Source organism: Xylaria bambusicola (genome assembly GCF_022495145.1).
Source record: "Xylaria bambusicola strain CBS 139988 unplaced genomic scaffold F5B22scaffold_1, whole genome shotgun sequence".
Classification (NCBI taxonomy): domain Eukaryota; kingdom Fungi; phylum Ascomycota; class Sordariomycetes; order Xylariales; family Xylariaceae; genus Xylaria; species Xylaria bambusicola.
The window spans coordinates 1,430,406-1,444,583 of record NW_025953554.1 but is presented as its reverse complement, the minus strand read 5'-3'; the positions used below and the strand labels follow the sequence as shown (position 1 = coordinate 1,444,583).

Below are 14,178 nucleotides of genomic sequence, written 5' to 3'. Positions count from 1 at the left end.
ATGATGCACACACACGATGCACACGTGACGGGATGAAGAGGAGGAGAAGGGCGACTAGATTGCTTCGGTACTTGTTCCTTTTCCTTCCTTGTTGGTGAAACAGGTCTGGTGATACGATGCTTGTTACTACTACTATCTCTCTACCTACCTAGACCTACCTACTCTGTCTGCTCCCACCCACGTCCATCTCCTATCACCACTCACCCGACATCATACGCCAAGGAAAGTACGAAGTCTCGCGGCTCTTCTCTCAATCGTTAGCATGGTGATCATTTCCATCATTGCCTAGGGCCGAAAGATAAGAGCAACTCCTTGGCTGCGCAAGGATCTAGGCGGCATCACTAGAGCAGAAAACTAGGCTCATTATCTCGGAGCCCCACCGTTGCCGCTTGACTTTACGTGCACGAACTAGGTAAGTAAATACATGTATCGACGATACGATACGATACGGCACGGCACGGCACGCAGCCTCTGCTCTCCAGAGTCGTCAACGCATCAAGTAGCCGACGACAACTCGGCGTCGTCTCGTCCTGCTCCTGAAGCTCAAGTACGCTTCTAATTCTTCGTCTGCTTATTTGTCTTGAGTTTCCGTTGTATATAGGTAGAACATCTATCTATCCGCCATGTCTTCGAGATCGCCTGCGGCGTGGGCCGACAACGTGCGAGGAGCATCGCCAGGCGGTCGAAGCACCAGCGCAATATCTACTGGTTCTCAGAACATTGCCTTTGAGGATGAGCCTCTACTTGGTGATCATGAATCCCACCAACGAAATGGTCAATTTCCCCAACTCAGGCGACGAAGGTAAACTCTACTAGCACTGCCCTACTACCGTCAATGGTTATGCTAGTGGCTAACTCGAGATTTTCTCAGATCGTCCGTGACGAACACCCTGGCCGCTATTACGGATATCGGAGGGGTCAACAGCATCAGGTCCTTTGGTCGAAGTTTCCAACGAGCCGCAGCTTTCCCTGAAATCATTCCCCAACGACCATCCTTTGTATTCGCGCCGGGCCAAGAACCATTGCAGAACGCCGACGTCGAAGCCTTACCAGCGCAGTCTCTTCTCCGCCAGCAACTCAGTGCGACATCTTCCGACAACGCGATCGCTGACACGGATCAAGAAGACGCCAGCCCCTACAGCCCAACCTTAACACCAATCGAGAGTCGATCGGGTGAGAGAAAGCGCCTCGGGAGCGATCTACAAAGAGTGGTGTCACCCTCAGGCTCTGTACGTAGCAACTCGCTTTTCTCTACGCCTCCACTGCTCTCGGCGCCTGAAATATTTGGTAGCTATGGGTCAGTTCGAAGCTATGGCATAGTTGGGGATCTTGAATCGGAAGCGAGCCAGTTAGTACCCCATATTTATTCTCATTTCCCTTTCGCAGGCTTTAGACCCTATTGCTCTTGCATCCTGGAGAGACTTGGGATGAAATCCTACATTACTTGGCACCTGATTACTAACGTGAGCGTATAAAACAGTGCTTCCATGAGAGAAGCTGCAGAGCTATGGCGGCAACAACACCAGTCGGGTGCCAACGTGCCGGACGGCGAAAGGCCCCCCATATTAGTGAAAGAGGTAGAACAGGATGGCAATATTGTTTTGGCTGTCTCGGGCCAGTCAACTCTGCCACAGACAGTTGTCAATTCCACGAAGTAGGTGACCCTGGTGTAACCTAGCATTCTTGATTCTAACGACTTGCAGCGTTTTGATCGGGGTTGGGCTTCTCAGTTTACCCATGGGACTGAAATATGCCGGTTGGGTTGTCGGCCTTATTGCCTTGTGTCTTTGTGCTGGGGTTACGAGCTGGACAGCAGGGCTTCTGTCCAAATGCATGGACCTCGACTCTACGATCATCACATTTTCAGATATTGCTTTCATCTCGTTCGGTAGGAAGGCCCGCGTTGCTACTGCCGTACTTTTCACGCTCGAACTATTAGCTGCCTGCGTTGCGCTTATCGTGCTCTTTGCCGACAGCTTAGCTCTATTGTTTCCTGGGTCGTTAACGACAACGGAATTCAAAGTTGTTTGCACGCTGATTCTGATACCCCTTCAATTCGCTCCTCTTTCCCTGCTTAGTGTTACTAGTTTCGTTGGTATCTTCTGTTGTCTAGGCAGTAAGTTAAATCCCATATCTAGGACATCTCAGGCAAGAGTTATATACTAAAACAGGATAGTTGGCATTATCGTTATCCTTGACGGTCTACTCAAACAGACAACCCCAGGTTCGCTTATTGAGCCGGCCGTGACATATCTTTTCCCGGCAAATTGGTTAACATTGCCGCTATCTTTCGGCTTGCTCATGTCACCATGGGGTGGACACAGCGTATTTCCTAATGTAGGTTAAAATACCGCATTCACTATAACTTCCACTGATTCGGATTGTACTAGATATACCGAGATATGCGTCACCCGCACAAGTATAAGAGAGTAAGCTAGGTCAACGCCTTTGCAAAACCCTAGGCTTTAACTAATGGTCTAATAGGCACTCGGTTACACTTGGTCATTTACAGTAGGTATACTGTTTGGATATTGCATTTCTCTTGCTAACATTACGGCAGTTGTTCGTGGATGCGTCTATTGCTATTGTAGGATTGTTGATGTTTGGTGACGGTGTACGTGACGAGATCACAGCCAACATTCTCGAAGCTACGGGCTACCCACACGTACTCAATGTGCTGCTTGTCATCTTCATCGCCATAATACCGCTTACGAAAGTTCCACTCAACGCAACTCCAATCATTACCACCGCTGAGGTGGTATTCGGGCTTCGACAACAAGTCGTTGCAGAGGAATCACCTCTGGTCGGTCTGTCTAGTACATCTCGAGGGCTTCTAAAGGTTTTGATTAGGATTGTCACCTTACTAGTCTTCCTGGGCATCGCCATTCTCTTCCCCGCCTTCGATTCTATTATGGCATTTATGGGAAGTGCTCTATGCTTCACCATCTGCGTTACGTAAGTGCTCACCATTTCAAGCCATCTGAGCAAACAGTATTTTTAACCATTGGCCATTAGACTTCCGCTAGCATTCTACCTCAAGCTTTTTGGCCATGAAATTACCACTAGGGAACGCGTTATCTGCTGGTCTGTTATGTCTTTGTCCTTTATACTCTCCGTCATAGGCACCGTCTGGGCTTTCCTACCCAAACACCTCATTGGTGCCGAATAATGGATGTCTTGTGAATCCATAGCTTGCTTCCTCTGAAGATATCCTTTTTTTCTGTGGTTAGCCTCGACGTAAGAAATCGGAAAATGTATAGCGTTTTGTTCTACACTTGATCTAGGATTGTCTAGCATTGGATATTGGATTTCTTACAACCTCCTATTTGCATATATTATCTGCATCTCGAGCGCCTTCCTGGAGTAAGGATTGAAAACTTCACAAGCATTTTGTATATTGCTATATATACATGCAGAGTGTTCCCTACGCGACGGATACCGCACACGTTTGATGTATATATACATTTAATGTCCGGAACATATGTTTTGTTCCAGGCATAACGCGGTGTCTGTGGGGATGTATCTGGATTGATGAATACTTAAAATAATATCATGATATCCTCTCGAGAATCTCCCTAATGGTAGCGTGGTAATTGTGGTGTACAATATTTTACTTCATTCACTTGATCTATGATTGCTCCCATCGAAGTCTACCTCGACTTACAAGAAAAGTAGGGAAGCGGGAATCAAGCAAAAAAAAAGAATGATCTTGATTTAGGCGACGCAACAACACGCAGGTTTTTACACTCGTGTAAGATTAACTATACGGCTACCTCGTTATTAATCAAAAAAACCGTTCTGCAGTATTAGTGTTTTCTAAATAGAAATTATAGGCTACGATCATTTGCTCTGAGCAATCTGATGACCTAAGCTCTAGCCTTTGTCACGAGTACTTACTTACTTACTCACTCACAATGTAACCGGAATAGAGCAGCGCAGTGCATATATCCACTCCGAAATTGAAGGCTTTAGAAACAATATCCAATCATAAAATGACTACGTATATTCAAGGCCTAAGCCTACGTCTACGTAAGAGCCTACCTTTCCCTTCATGGTGCTGGATATACGTAGGTAAGTACGAGAGCAGCCCGCGACAAAGAATTATCCGAGCTCGAATCTCAGCGCGTCGTACTGCACATACACCACACCAGGCAGGACCGCAGTCTCCGTATTCGTCGCATTATACGGCAGACTGAGCACGAGCTCGTTGACGCCCTTCTTCAGACGCGTCGTCGGAAAGACGAACTTGTGCCCGAAGTTCTGGCAGACTATCCCGCCGCGCACGCCGCACGACCCGCTGCGGTACGAGGGGATCATCCACGTCTCGACGTCGGCGCCGTTGACGGCGACCGTGTAGGGGAGGTTCGAGTACCGCTCGTCCGGCAGGTCCGCCCACTTGTTGTTCCCATTGGCCGTCTTCGCGCCCGCCAATTCCACCGTGAACGTCGCTGTCCGCGTCCCGGCGAGCTGCGCGGGGGATAGCTCGAAGCGCACCGTCCAGTTGTTCACGTTGTCGTACACGGGCTGCGGGCGCACGTAGTTGGCGTAGCCCGGGAACCAGGACCAGTGGATGTAGTTGAGATCCTTGTCCGCGGTGCTGGAGCCGATTGTGTACAGGACGCCCTTGGGAAAGTCCGCCGCGAAGTCCCATTTCCCCCAGTAGATGCGGTATTGCGCGGGCGCGAGAGGCTTGCTTGTGTCCGGCGCGCGCCCGTGCTTGTACTCGCCGGCGGACTTGTCTGGTGTCCCGATCCGCCAGATCTCGACTCCCGCGCTCTCGGGCTCCCAGGTGAATGATGATGTTGGTGCGTTGGTCGAAATGGTGACGTCGTCTTGTATGAACCAACCGAAAATCCCGTTTGCGTACACGGTGAGGCGATAGGTGCCTGTCTTCACCATTGGAATTTCCACTGTACCCGTGGTGCGGTCTATGTCGGCCCAGTATTGCAGACTGGTTTGGTTGAAGACGTTGAGTTGGAAGTCTTGTTTATTTTCTGATAAGATGGCGATGGGCCGTATGGCGCCATCCGGCAGCTTGATTATTGCTTTGAAAGTGGTACGCTTCGATTTCGGTGCGTAGTTTGGAACGTATTGTGCGATGCTGTCGTAGAAGTCAGCATTCCACTTTGGGTCCGCATATTGTGCTGCGTCTGCCCTCAGCTCGGCAAGGGTAGTCTTCGGAGTCCCTTTGTTGAAATGGTAGTATTGAGGCCCCCATGTGCGATCAAAGCCGTGGGTGATATTCGGGACAGGAGCGCCGTAATGCCCGCTTACTAGATAGTTGTACTATAAAGGCAATCTTAGTAACTCGCTTAAATACAGTTACAGATTCACGTATCATGTTGGACCGAAAGGGGTTGAATATGTAATATAGAGGAGAGTATTCATCATTAGGGAGAACTTACCACAATGCCATCAACAACAAGGTCATAATGAAGGGGTCCTCCGTAGTATGTCTCACGTGTATTATGGACAAGCCATGCGCCATAAGTATTCCCGTCTGAGCTCGTCGTTCCGTCCGAATACTGTCCGTGAACTTTGTGATCACGCCAGAGCTCGGAAAAGGAATATTTGGTGAAGTAATCAGAGTACTGTTGGACATAAGCATCCCGGGGTGTCTTCCCTAAGTACCATGCAGCGTCTTGCACAACGACCTGTTTACTAGAAGCCTCCTTGGAGGGGATTGGCGCATAGTTGTCATCGCCACTAGACAAGTGCGTCCATAGCTTAGTGTTGGGTCGGAACAAAGTGCGCAGCTCGCCCAACTCTCGCAAATAAGGGGTTGCCCGGTTGAAGTAAGTGACCCGCGTAAAGAGGTGTATGCCGGTTTCGCCTTCTCTAAGGAACCACCATTGCTCGATAGTCTGGTTGGTGGCGGCGTACGTATCGCTCATCCTCACACCACCGTAGGGCGTCCCGGTCGAATCGGTGCCTTTGATTAGCTTGTACTTCGCGGTGCTGCCAGGGGTCCAGAACCCGGACGGGATACAAGAACAATCGACATACGGCCCCTTGCCCGAATTACCACTAACCGGGCCCAACAAGTCCTCTCTGTCAAGAACAACGTCCACAACCTGGCCATTTTTCTTGTCTACCGCTACTTTTAGGCGGTCATTCTGAAGCAGGAATTGGCTGCTTGTTTCTGTTGCGGTGAGGAACGCAACAGATGCCTTCAGCAGGGCGGCTAAAGCTAACAGTTTGCTTTTTAACCCGCGCATCTTGAAGAAGCAATGCTGTCAAACAAATCGCCAGACTTATCTGATTCGGCTGTCCAAGGAAGGACCCAGAGGGTTATATTGCCATTCTGGAGAAATGCCCAGATTGATGCATTTTGCCGGTTACAGCGACACCCAGTTCTAGGAATTGGTGTGATTGACGGCTTCAGTCTTTGTCTTCGGGAAATTTGATGCCGATCCAGGAAATCGGGCGATGGACGACTTGACCCGCCATGCTCGGATGATATCATCCCGACAAATACTGCTGTTCAAGAATCCGGGGTATTGTAGCCAAGATATGAGGCGCGCGGTTAACTAACCGGCTGGGCGCAGAGCGAACAAGCGGGGGGTAAGAGCTTGTTTAGGCGTCATCATATTAATTGGGACAAGACTCTTTGATGGGGCCATCAGTGTGTAATTGATGATGAATTGCAAAGATGTCGCATTTCTGACCTTGTGCTTTGCAGTGGCTACTGAGCAATGGTCGTCTATCGTCGAAACGGCCAATATGGTGAAGTGGCAGGCGTGATTTGCATTTAGTTGCAAGAATTGGCAGGCCTGCCTTATCTAAACGTGACGTAGGTAGGCCTCGAGCTCAGCAGCATGGGGAATCGATTATGAGAACGGAAAGGAATTATGAACATCACGTCACGCGAGGCCTAGAGGCGCCATGGAGACCCGAATTGGCAAATCGAGCGATAACCGACATGTGTATTTGTTTTTTTCCTCGCCATAGTCCATCGATCGTATGACGCTAGAAGGAGACATCTCAGCAACAGCCAGAACATTCGACCATGTTTGAGAGAAGCCGAGTCTCTGCCGTTTTTTTCGGTATGCGCCGCGAAGGAGTAGGCAGGTATCGCTCTTCGGAATTCACTCCAAAAGGCGAACTGATAGGATTTTTCAGCACCTCTACCACTCTCCCCTTGCCTGGATAGGGCAGGCTGGAGTCTCGGACTCTGCTACATACCTAGTAAGTCCTCGGACAGTGGACGAGGGTGACCAGCGATGCGACTCGGTACCGTGGAGGATCAAAGAGTGCCTGGTAAGCAAAAGCGTCCTGGCATTGGTATTCTAGACATCTGTTGGGGGGCTGCTACGAGGGGCCGTCAACCTGTAGTTGGCGTACGAGTTGGTCACCAAGACCTAGCAAGGGGTGCTTAATCTGACAGAGTAGCACTGCCATTTTGTATGTGCTTACTGTTTGCGGGACATGGTGGGCGGCACTTCGGAGAGAGGGCATTTGACAAATACCGGTACTACAGTACGTAGACACCAGATCTAGGCTATGAAGTCATAGGTAGCAAATGCACGACGATGGCGAGCTAACACGCGGCGCGAACCTGCATTCATGCCATGGTGCAGATTCTTGCTCGATGCTACCGGATGCGGTCATGAAGCGATGCAAGGTGCTGACTGAGCCCTATGAGATGTTGGTCACGAGCTAAGCATGTAAATATTTATATAAAGGTGGTGGACGTTCGCGCTCCATTGAACCAGATCACCAAATAAATCATCATCACAATTGCCATTCGTCACTCAATCAAAGAGTCAATATTCATACCAACCTCTACAAACAGTACTTCAAGTGCAACATCGTCTTGAAATTCTATCTACAACCAATCAACTGATCATCATGTCGGACATCCTTCACAAGATCAAGGACGCTGTCCACCATCACCATCACGATGGGGCTAAGCATGACGAAGCCAAAGAGAAGAAGCATGGTGAGTCTAGCAACCTATACCTTGAAGATCTCGCCATTATACCTGTGATAACAATACTAATATGCCATTCTCACAGCTTCGCACCACAAGTCAAATAATGGAGCCCGGCCAGACCTGGACTTGAACTGCGCCCGCCCAGCGACCCGCGACCCCGTCGATCTCACGGGCCGTCACGTCGCGCCCGACGATCGAGACATCGACGGCCGGCGTCGCTCGCACGACCACGATGCTCCCGACCTAACCGGGCCGCATCAAGAGCACGAGAGTGTTGATATCAACGGTCAACACCCTAGCACCCACAACCCACCCGATCTGAACAGCCCCACGGCGAGCTCTTCCGCCCGTCACTAGACAAGGAGGCTCGCGGCGGCAGGAGATAGGAGAGTTGCACAGTTATTATTGGATAGCAGAGATACCCTACAGGTTTTTGAGAGTAATTAGAGTTAATGATGTAAATGAGGAATGCGAATAATACCATCTGAGACACTAGAAAATGAATATAAACATGCTTATTGCTAGCTAGCTACTACGATAAGTTGGAGAGTGGTTGATATCAGAGGTCAATAGTGCATATCTCCAACTGTGGTGACGCTCAGTTGGCACAGCCTCTCTTTGAGCCTGAGACTGAAGACTCACACCTAGTCACCGCCTGTGATTATTTGATTGATTTCCCAAGGATAGCTCTGAATAAGAAAATTTCGAGCGTATTTTAAATATTGAGCCCTTTTTTCCTCCTCTGCATTTAATGTCTACCTGCCATAGTAGGAAAAGATAGGATACGGGGACCACACTAAGGTTAAGGATTGAGCTTGTCCACTCTAGATGACAGCGTTGATCAGGCAGTACCCTCGACAACGAGATTTTCCTCACACCTTCAAGGCACCTAGGCAAGTTTTAGCTATGTGTAGTAGGTGCAACGCATGAGGTAGAAAGGGCATGTATTCCTTATTAAATCAATCGCCCCTGTCTCCTGCATCTACACAAGCGCACGGTCTACGATCTTGTCTAATAAGGCGCGAACGACATTTTACTGCTTTCAATGATGGCTTTGCGCTCTACAGCGAGAGGCTGAACTCGAGCTCTATATTATGGCCGAGAAAACTTGAGGTAATACAAGGCCGTCGCTAACCATGTCTTCGATGTGGTCTCTAACCCATTCTTCCCCTCGGACTCTTAGGATGGACTCCAGCGCCGACTCGATCTGATGTGGAGACGCCGTCATATTGATAATCGTGCCGCTGCTACTTTGGCCAGAACTACTACCAGCAGCGGCTTGATCCGTAGTGACTTGTTGCAAGACATTCACCACGGCACCTTTCAATTCACAGGCGATCCTCTCTTCCTCCGTGGAAGAGCCGAACGAGCCAAGCAGCTTGCTTGCGTTGCGGTAGTAGACTTCTGCATGTTTCAGAAGCTGCGGCGTTGTTGTTTGCGCTTGTGAGTGTGCAACCGGAGGATACGCTAGGATTTGTAGGAACAAGGAGATATCACCCCTCAACAAGTGTGTTGTAGCAAGTGTATGCTTATCGATGTGTGGTATACTAGCGACGGATGAGAGGCGAGATTGCGCATCGATTAATATCTTCCATCTGAATGCTGCATGGGATTCGGCCTCGGAATTTGAATCAGCGAGTGCGCTATTCAGCGATAGAAGAGCATTAGCAATAGCCAAGAGGACATTTTCAGAGGCGCCATCAAGACCGGGTTGGATGAATGCAGCGTCGAGCTCCTGTCTATATTTCTCTACGTCGATTGCGGATACTCTGAACGACAGTTCAAGATAGTTACTCATGAACACAGCCCTTGGAAGTAATACGTCGGGTAAACGTGGTTCTAGCGCCTCTTGGTTTTCGCTGAGAAGGGTTGGCAGTGTTTGCGTAAGTAGGTTCGTCGAGTATGAATCGATCCACGATAAGGCAGACATGGAAGAGACGGTCTGATCAGAGCTCAAGATGCTGCAAAGCGCACTCAGGGCCTCTATCTGAGCAATGATCGTTTCAAGGAGTGTAACTGCGGTGATTGGCTCTTCTATGCTGACCCATTGTTCCTCCTGGTTAACATTCTGAGGTTCCGTAGTAGTGTTCGAGCTAGTTGCCTCTACTCCTCCAATTGGCGACATTTCCTGTTGTGCGGTCTCACGCATTGCTTGCTCGAGCTCTAGCCGGCTCTTCTCAAAAGCAGCTAGCTGTAATTGGAAGCAATGGCTCTGAATCTCAAGCGCCTTTTCCAAGTTCTGAATTGCTTCTGAGTCATCAGATTCGTCGTCTTCGGCAATTCTTTCGGCCATGCTGGTTAGCACCTGGGCCATGTTGAACAGGGTGTCTGGATGTGTTGGCTCCAGGTCCCGGGCGTAGTTGTGAGAACTAAGAGCTTGTCGCAGCGCATCTATAATGGGCATCTCAAGTGCCTCGGAAAGCACAGGATCAGTGGCCTTCTCGAGTTCGAGCCGTGCCTTGTTATAGGCTAGGTCGAAGCTGCGAGGGAACTTGGCTAGTCCCTGGGAGTAAACATCGAGGGCCCTGTCGGCAAATCGTAAGGCTTTGGCGGGATCGCCCACCCGATGTTTTCTCATGGCTTCCTCATGGCTGTCACCTGACTGAAGATAGTCATCTGTGTCAACGAGTTTCTATAAGATACAGTTAGTATCAAGTCCCGGGATTGTCCCAGTGATGATGCCAAGAAAATGCACTAACCGCCGCATTCTGCTTTTTCTTTGCCAACTTCAATCGCGGCGGCGCCATTTTGTTCAAACAGATGTAGTGAGCCAGGGAACTATGAATGATATGAAGCACCCCTACTTATTGATCAAAATCGATTTATGAGACCGGTATGAATGTAGGTATAGGTACTTTGAACATTGGATGCACTGACAAAGTTACAAGGATTGTTTTCTCGGTGTCATTTTCTATTTGGCGGCTGGCAATCAGCTGTTCGACAGCCAGAGGTTCTTCCAGGAGTAAATCGAGTCATTAAGGGGTAATGATGATGACAACAACAAGATACAATAAAGTACATTTTCATATTATACAAGATCACAGATTTTAGGTAAATCTCTATTTCGATCGGAGGCTCGCACATATCGGAACTGCGACGCTTTACCAGCCTTCATGTAATCAACTCCTTGAGCCAGTATGTGAGCCATTAAGTGCGTCTTGAGTAGGCTCAAAATACATGGCGAATCATTCCTCTATATGACCAAAATAACTACTCACAGGCTTTGCATGTACGAGATATCTATATGCAAAGCCTATAATCACATCAGAGACATACCCATTGCAGATATTTCACCTATACAAAGAGCACTCATAACACTACGCATCTAAGCATGGCCTAATAGTGTTTCTATAAGATGCTCGAGGCCAATCTAAAAAGTTCGTGCATACCGTCTACCAGAAGATAACTTCGATGACTTCCAAGACTCAAATTCCCGCAACCATTTCTTGACAGTGCGAATCTCCCAAAGATGGGCTTCTCTGATGAACTGGGGTTCGGCTTGCACGTCCAAAATTCCCGATGAATCCCAGTGGTGACCAGCACCTGTGATGAAGAGTTCCGGGTGCAAATCCGATGTCTGCCTTCTCGAGGGAGCTAGAGGCGAGTGGTAGCAAAGTCCATTCCAAACATCCTGGTCGCCGTCTATGAATGCCAGTCGGTCGGCTGAGAAGTTGAAGTCGCCAAAGCTGTTGTACGCATTGACATCAGGGCTCGATGGAATCTTGTTGTACTTGCCTTTTGGGAAGGCCCACTGTAGCGTTTACAATGTCAATACTGGGAGTCGCAATCAAAACTGCGCGTTGGATTCTAAGATTGCCATGTCAAAGTAGAGAAGAATAAACCTACTGTACACCACTGTTGCTCGTACGAAATATCAATAACCCGGGATAATAAACTCGGTCCTTCTTTGGGCGCATCGATGTATGCTCCCTGTTGCCCACGGTCAGCCGGAATTCTATTTTGAAGTGAAATGTATAGAAAGGAAAATGGATGACCCAATACCTGCTCGGTGCAGCTTGTGTACAAATAGGAGCGACTGGCGCTGTTGGTGATGTCTGCCCAAGCACTCCGATTTTGCCTTCCCTGATCCTGATGTCAGACTGGGTTTCATGCTTTTGACCGTCACTCCCCAGGCTGTAATGGGCAACTCACCCAGCAATCGTTACTGTTATAATTACCAGAACGACAGAGTGGAAGAGTGTGTTGTTTAATGTAGTTCTATCATGGCAGACGTTAGACATCCTGTCACAGGGCGACACAGAATCTAAGGGGTGAGAATAAGGGAATGCTCACAGCGTATCCTCCCAAGCCAGGCCAAGGTTCACCGTCTGTATAAATACTCATAGAATGGTCGACGTCGGAAATATCTTTAGGGGCGTCGATGTCCGTTATATTACCACAGAAATAGAAAAAGTCGCGAGAGCCGTAGGTAGAATTCCAGTTCAACTCCTGCCAAGTATTAGAAAGGTAAGTACCAGGGTTTCCGATAGGGTCAGCTATCGCTGCTGCAAAGTCACGGTGGTCGGTCAGGACTTCTAAGCCGAACAATGCTTTGAATTTTTCAATGGCCACCTTGTTGTTCTTTTTGACAAGAGCGTCAAATTTGTCGACTATATTATTTATACGGTTCACGCAATCCTACTTAACGAGGCTCATATCAGATAGACTCGCAACAAAAACTGAATCTATGCTCATAGCACGGAGCTTGGAATGGAGCCTGTAGTAAAGTGTTCACCTACTCACCTGTGGCGCGTATTTCTGTATTGGGTTATACCACTCAGGATAGCCGACGACAACGTGGATTGGGGCCGACGATGCTATACCTCCATATAAAACGTCGCCGTATTGTTTGATTGAGAAAGCTGTCTGAGCTCCTGCGAGACTGCCACCATACAGAATCCAAGGAGTGCCCGGCGCTGTCAAGTCACCTTCTACTCCAGGGAATACAGCATTCTGTGCAAAGTAGCTATTATCCGCAATAGTTTGAGCAGTGGTGAGAAAAGCTAGCTGGTCTGTTGTGGAGGTGTTGAATGGATAGCTTGCTCCGTAGTAACGATTCTCTAGGATGACGCCGAGGCCATTCGTCGCTGTTCTGTGTCAGTAAGTGCTTGTTTCTTCATCTTCTTCCTCTCCACGGGCTTAGCAACCTTCCATAAGAATCTGGATAATTCCAGTTTGGAGATTGGAGAATCTACTGGGCCCTACAAGCCGTCTATGTTAGCATATGAACCTGATTGCCAAGGGTGGATGAGCTCACCACTTGTTTCTCCGCTGATGTAAAGATAGACTGGTCCACCTATTCTCTGTTAGTAACTTTGTGAAAGACCATATGTAGGACAATGCGTACCGGGCTTGTAGTAGGACGAATCAAAGTAATATCGTTGAGTAAAATTTTGATGCGCATATGGCAGCTTGTTCTCGGGGAAGTGATTGATCTTCTGCTGGAAGTAATGAGCTTCGTACCGGACGTCTTGACGTGGGATGTCGCGCGTTTGGTGGTCTGCCTGAACAGTGTTGGAATTTGCCGCAATGAGGGCAGCGCCTAAGACTTTCGACACCTTCATCGTATAGGAAGAGAGGAGCAAGGAAGGTGTGTAACTTCTGATTACAGAGATACATCCATTCAGATCATATCTGAGCATAAGAGTTGTTGGATTTAAATACGACAAAGGCTGCGTCTATCATATGGCCCTTACATCGGGATTTGATTACATTTTTGGTGTGACATCCCCGCTGAGTTTCCCGGAGCGCCGGGTTTAGCCAAGGCTGGGGCCGATGTCGTCATCCGGGCATCTTTTCTGTCTCTCGTAGGGCATGAGATTGGCTGTGATAGAAGGCTACGGCCATCGCCGCAAGATAATGATCAAGTAGTGTAACGATGAGGGTGTACGGATTAGGAAGGTCACAAGCTCGTTTGCAGCGGCGTCATCAAAGGCTGCGCTTTCTTTTTTTTTTCTTTTTTTGTTCGGCCAACACTTAGGTGCTCTTGCGCTGTATCGTCCGATCACACTGTAAATGATTTTGGTAAGATAATACTTGCTGCCTATTCACACGTCAGCTAGCAATTATTATCTAGTTAAGGCATACTGGTCCTTGATGGATCGGAAGATTGATAACGACAACAAATGTGCAGCAGGACTACTGATCGGTATTCTGGTCATCAAATGTAATTATACCCCGCGACCCCTCAATCAGCCACATCGCTTAGCTCGTAAGGCGGGAGTCCCTACATTATAGGGTAA

General features: G+C 48.6%; 5 protein-coding genes across 5 annotated transcripts; 2 read left to right on the top strand and 3 right to left on the bottom strand.

Moving 5' to 3' along the window:
* Positions 1 to 623: 623 nt before the first annotated feature.
* Positions 624 to 3,169, top strand: F5B22DRAFT_641067 (transmembrane amino acid transporter protein-domain-containing protein; the record flags this gene model as incomplete). Its single annotated transcript, XM_047977935.1, has 9 exons — positions 624 to 802; positions 872 to 1,348; positions 1,481 to 1,654; positions 1,704 to 2,116; positions 2,177 to 2,337; positions 2,391 to 2,429; positions 2,485 to 2,511; positions 2,561 to 2,955; positions 3,016 to 3,169. 9 exons carry the CDS (start codon positions 624 to 626, stop codon positions 3,167 to 3,169), a joined length of 2,019 nt encoding a protein of 672 aa, XP_047836487.1.
* Positions 3,170 to 3,699: 530 nt separating this feature from the next.
* Positions 3,700 to 6,583, bottom strand: F5B22DRAFT_19499 (polysaccharide lyase family 4 protein). The gene is made up of 2 exons (XM_047969545.1): positions 5,406 to 6,583; positions 3,700 to 5,286 (listed from the first exon to the last, which is right to left on the bottom strand). Exons 1-2 carry the CDS (start codon positions 6,216 to 6,218, stop codon positions 4,102 to 4,104), a joined length of 1,998 nt encoding a protein of 665 aa, XP_047836486.1. The 5' UTR covers positions 6,219 to 6,583; the 3' UTR covers positions 3,700 to 4,101.
* A 1,032-nt stretch (positions 6,584 to 7,615) lies between these two features.
* Positions 7,616 to 8,661, top strand: F5B22DRAFT_19417 (uncharacterized protein). The gene is made up of 2 exons (XM_047969534.1): positions 7,616 to 7,942; positions 8,019 to 8,661. The coding sequence occupies exons 1-2, from the start codon at positions 7,852 to 7,854 to the stop codon at positions 8,291 to 8,293; spliced, it is 366 nt and encodes a 121-aa protein (XP_047836485.1). The 5' UTR covers positions 7,616 to 7,851; the 3' UTR covers positions 8,294 to 8,661.
* A 60-nt stretch (positions 8,662 to 8,721) lies between these two features.
* Positions 8,722 to 10,796, bottom strand: F5B22DRAFT_19496 (uncharacterized protein). The gene is made up of 2 exons (XM_047969544.1): positions 10,636 to 10,796; positions 8,722 to 10,568 (listed from the first exon to the last, which is right to left on the bottom strand). The coding sequence occupies exons 1-2, from the start codon at positions 10,681 to 10,683 to the stop codon at positions 9,024 to 9,026; spliced, it is 1,593 nt and encodes a 530-aa protein (XP_047836484.1). The 5' UTR covers positions 10,684 to 10,796; the 3' UTR covers positions 8,722 to 9,023.
* A 96-nt stretch (positions 10,797 to 10,892) lies between these two features.
* F5B22DRAFT_653159 (extracelular serine carboxypeptidase-like protein) lies at positions 10,893 to 13,500 on the bottom strand (the record flags this gene model as incomplete). Its single annotated transcript, XM_047979692.1, has 9 exons — positions 10,893 to 11,687; positions 11,783 to 11,866; positions 11,939 to 12,019; positions 12,089 to 12,154; positions 12,230 to 12,574; positions 12,680 to 13,023; positions 13,084 to 13,137; positions 13,194 to 13,232; positions 13,284 to 13,500. 9 exons carry the CDS (start codon positions 13,498 to 13,500, stop codon positions 11,307 to 11,309), a joined length of 1,611 nt encoding a protein of 536 aa, XP_047836483.1. The 3' UTR covers positions 10,893 to 11,306.
* Between the last annotated feature and the right edge of the window lie 678 nt (positions 13,501 to 14,178).

Bases quoted from the DNA above. Each gene is read 5' to 3' on its own strand.
- F5B22DRAFT_19499 (XM_047969545.1), bottom strand. From the start codon at position 6,218: ATGCGCGGGTTAAAAAGCAAACTGTTAGCTTTAGCCGCCCTGCTGAAG. The intron at 5,287-5,405 runs GTAAGTTCTCCC...TTGCCTTTATAG, and splicing joins TTGTTGTTGATGGCATTGTG to TACAACTATCTAGTAAGCGG.
- F5B22DRAFT_19417 (XM_047969534.1), top strand. From the start codon at position 7,852: ATGTCGGACATCCTTCACAAGATCAAGGACGCTGTCCACCATCACCAT. The intron at 7,943-8,018 runs GTGAGTCTAGCA...CCATTCTCACAG, and splicing joins AGCCAAAGAGAAGAAGCATG to CTTCGCACCACAAGTCAAAT.
- F5B22DRAFT_19496 (XM_047969544.1), bottom strand. From the start codon at position 10,683: ATGGCGCCGCCGCGATTGAAGTTGGCAAAGAAAAAGCAGAATGCGGCG. The intron at 10,569-10,635 runs GTTAGTGCATTT...TGTATCTTATAG, and splicing joins AGAAAAAGCAGAATGCGGCG to AAACTCGTTGACACAGATGA.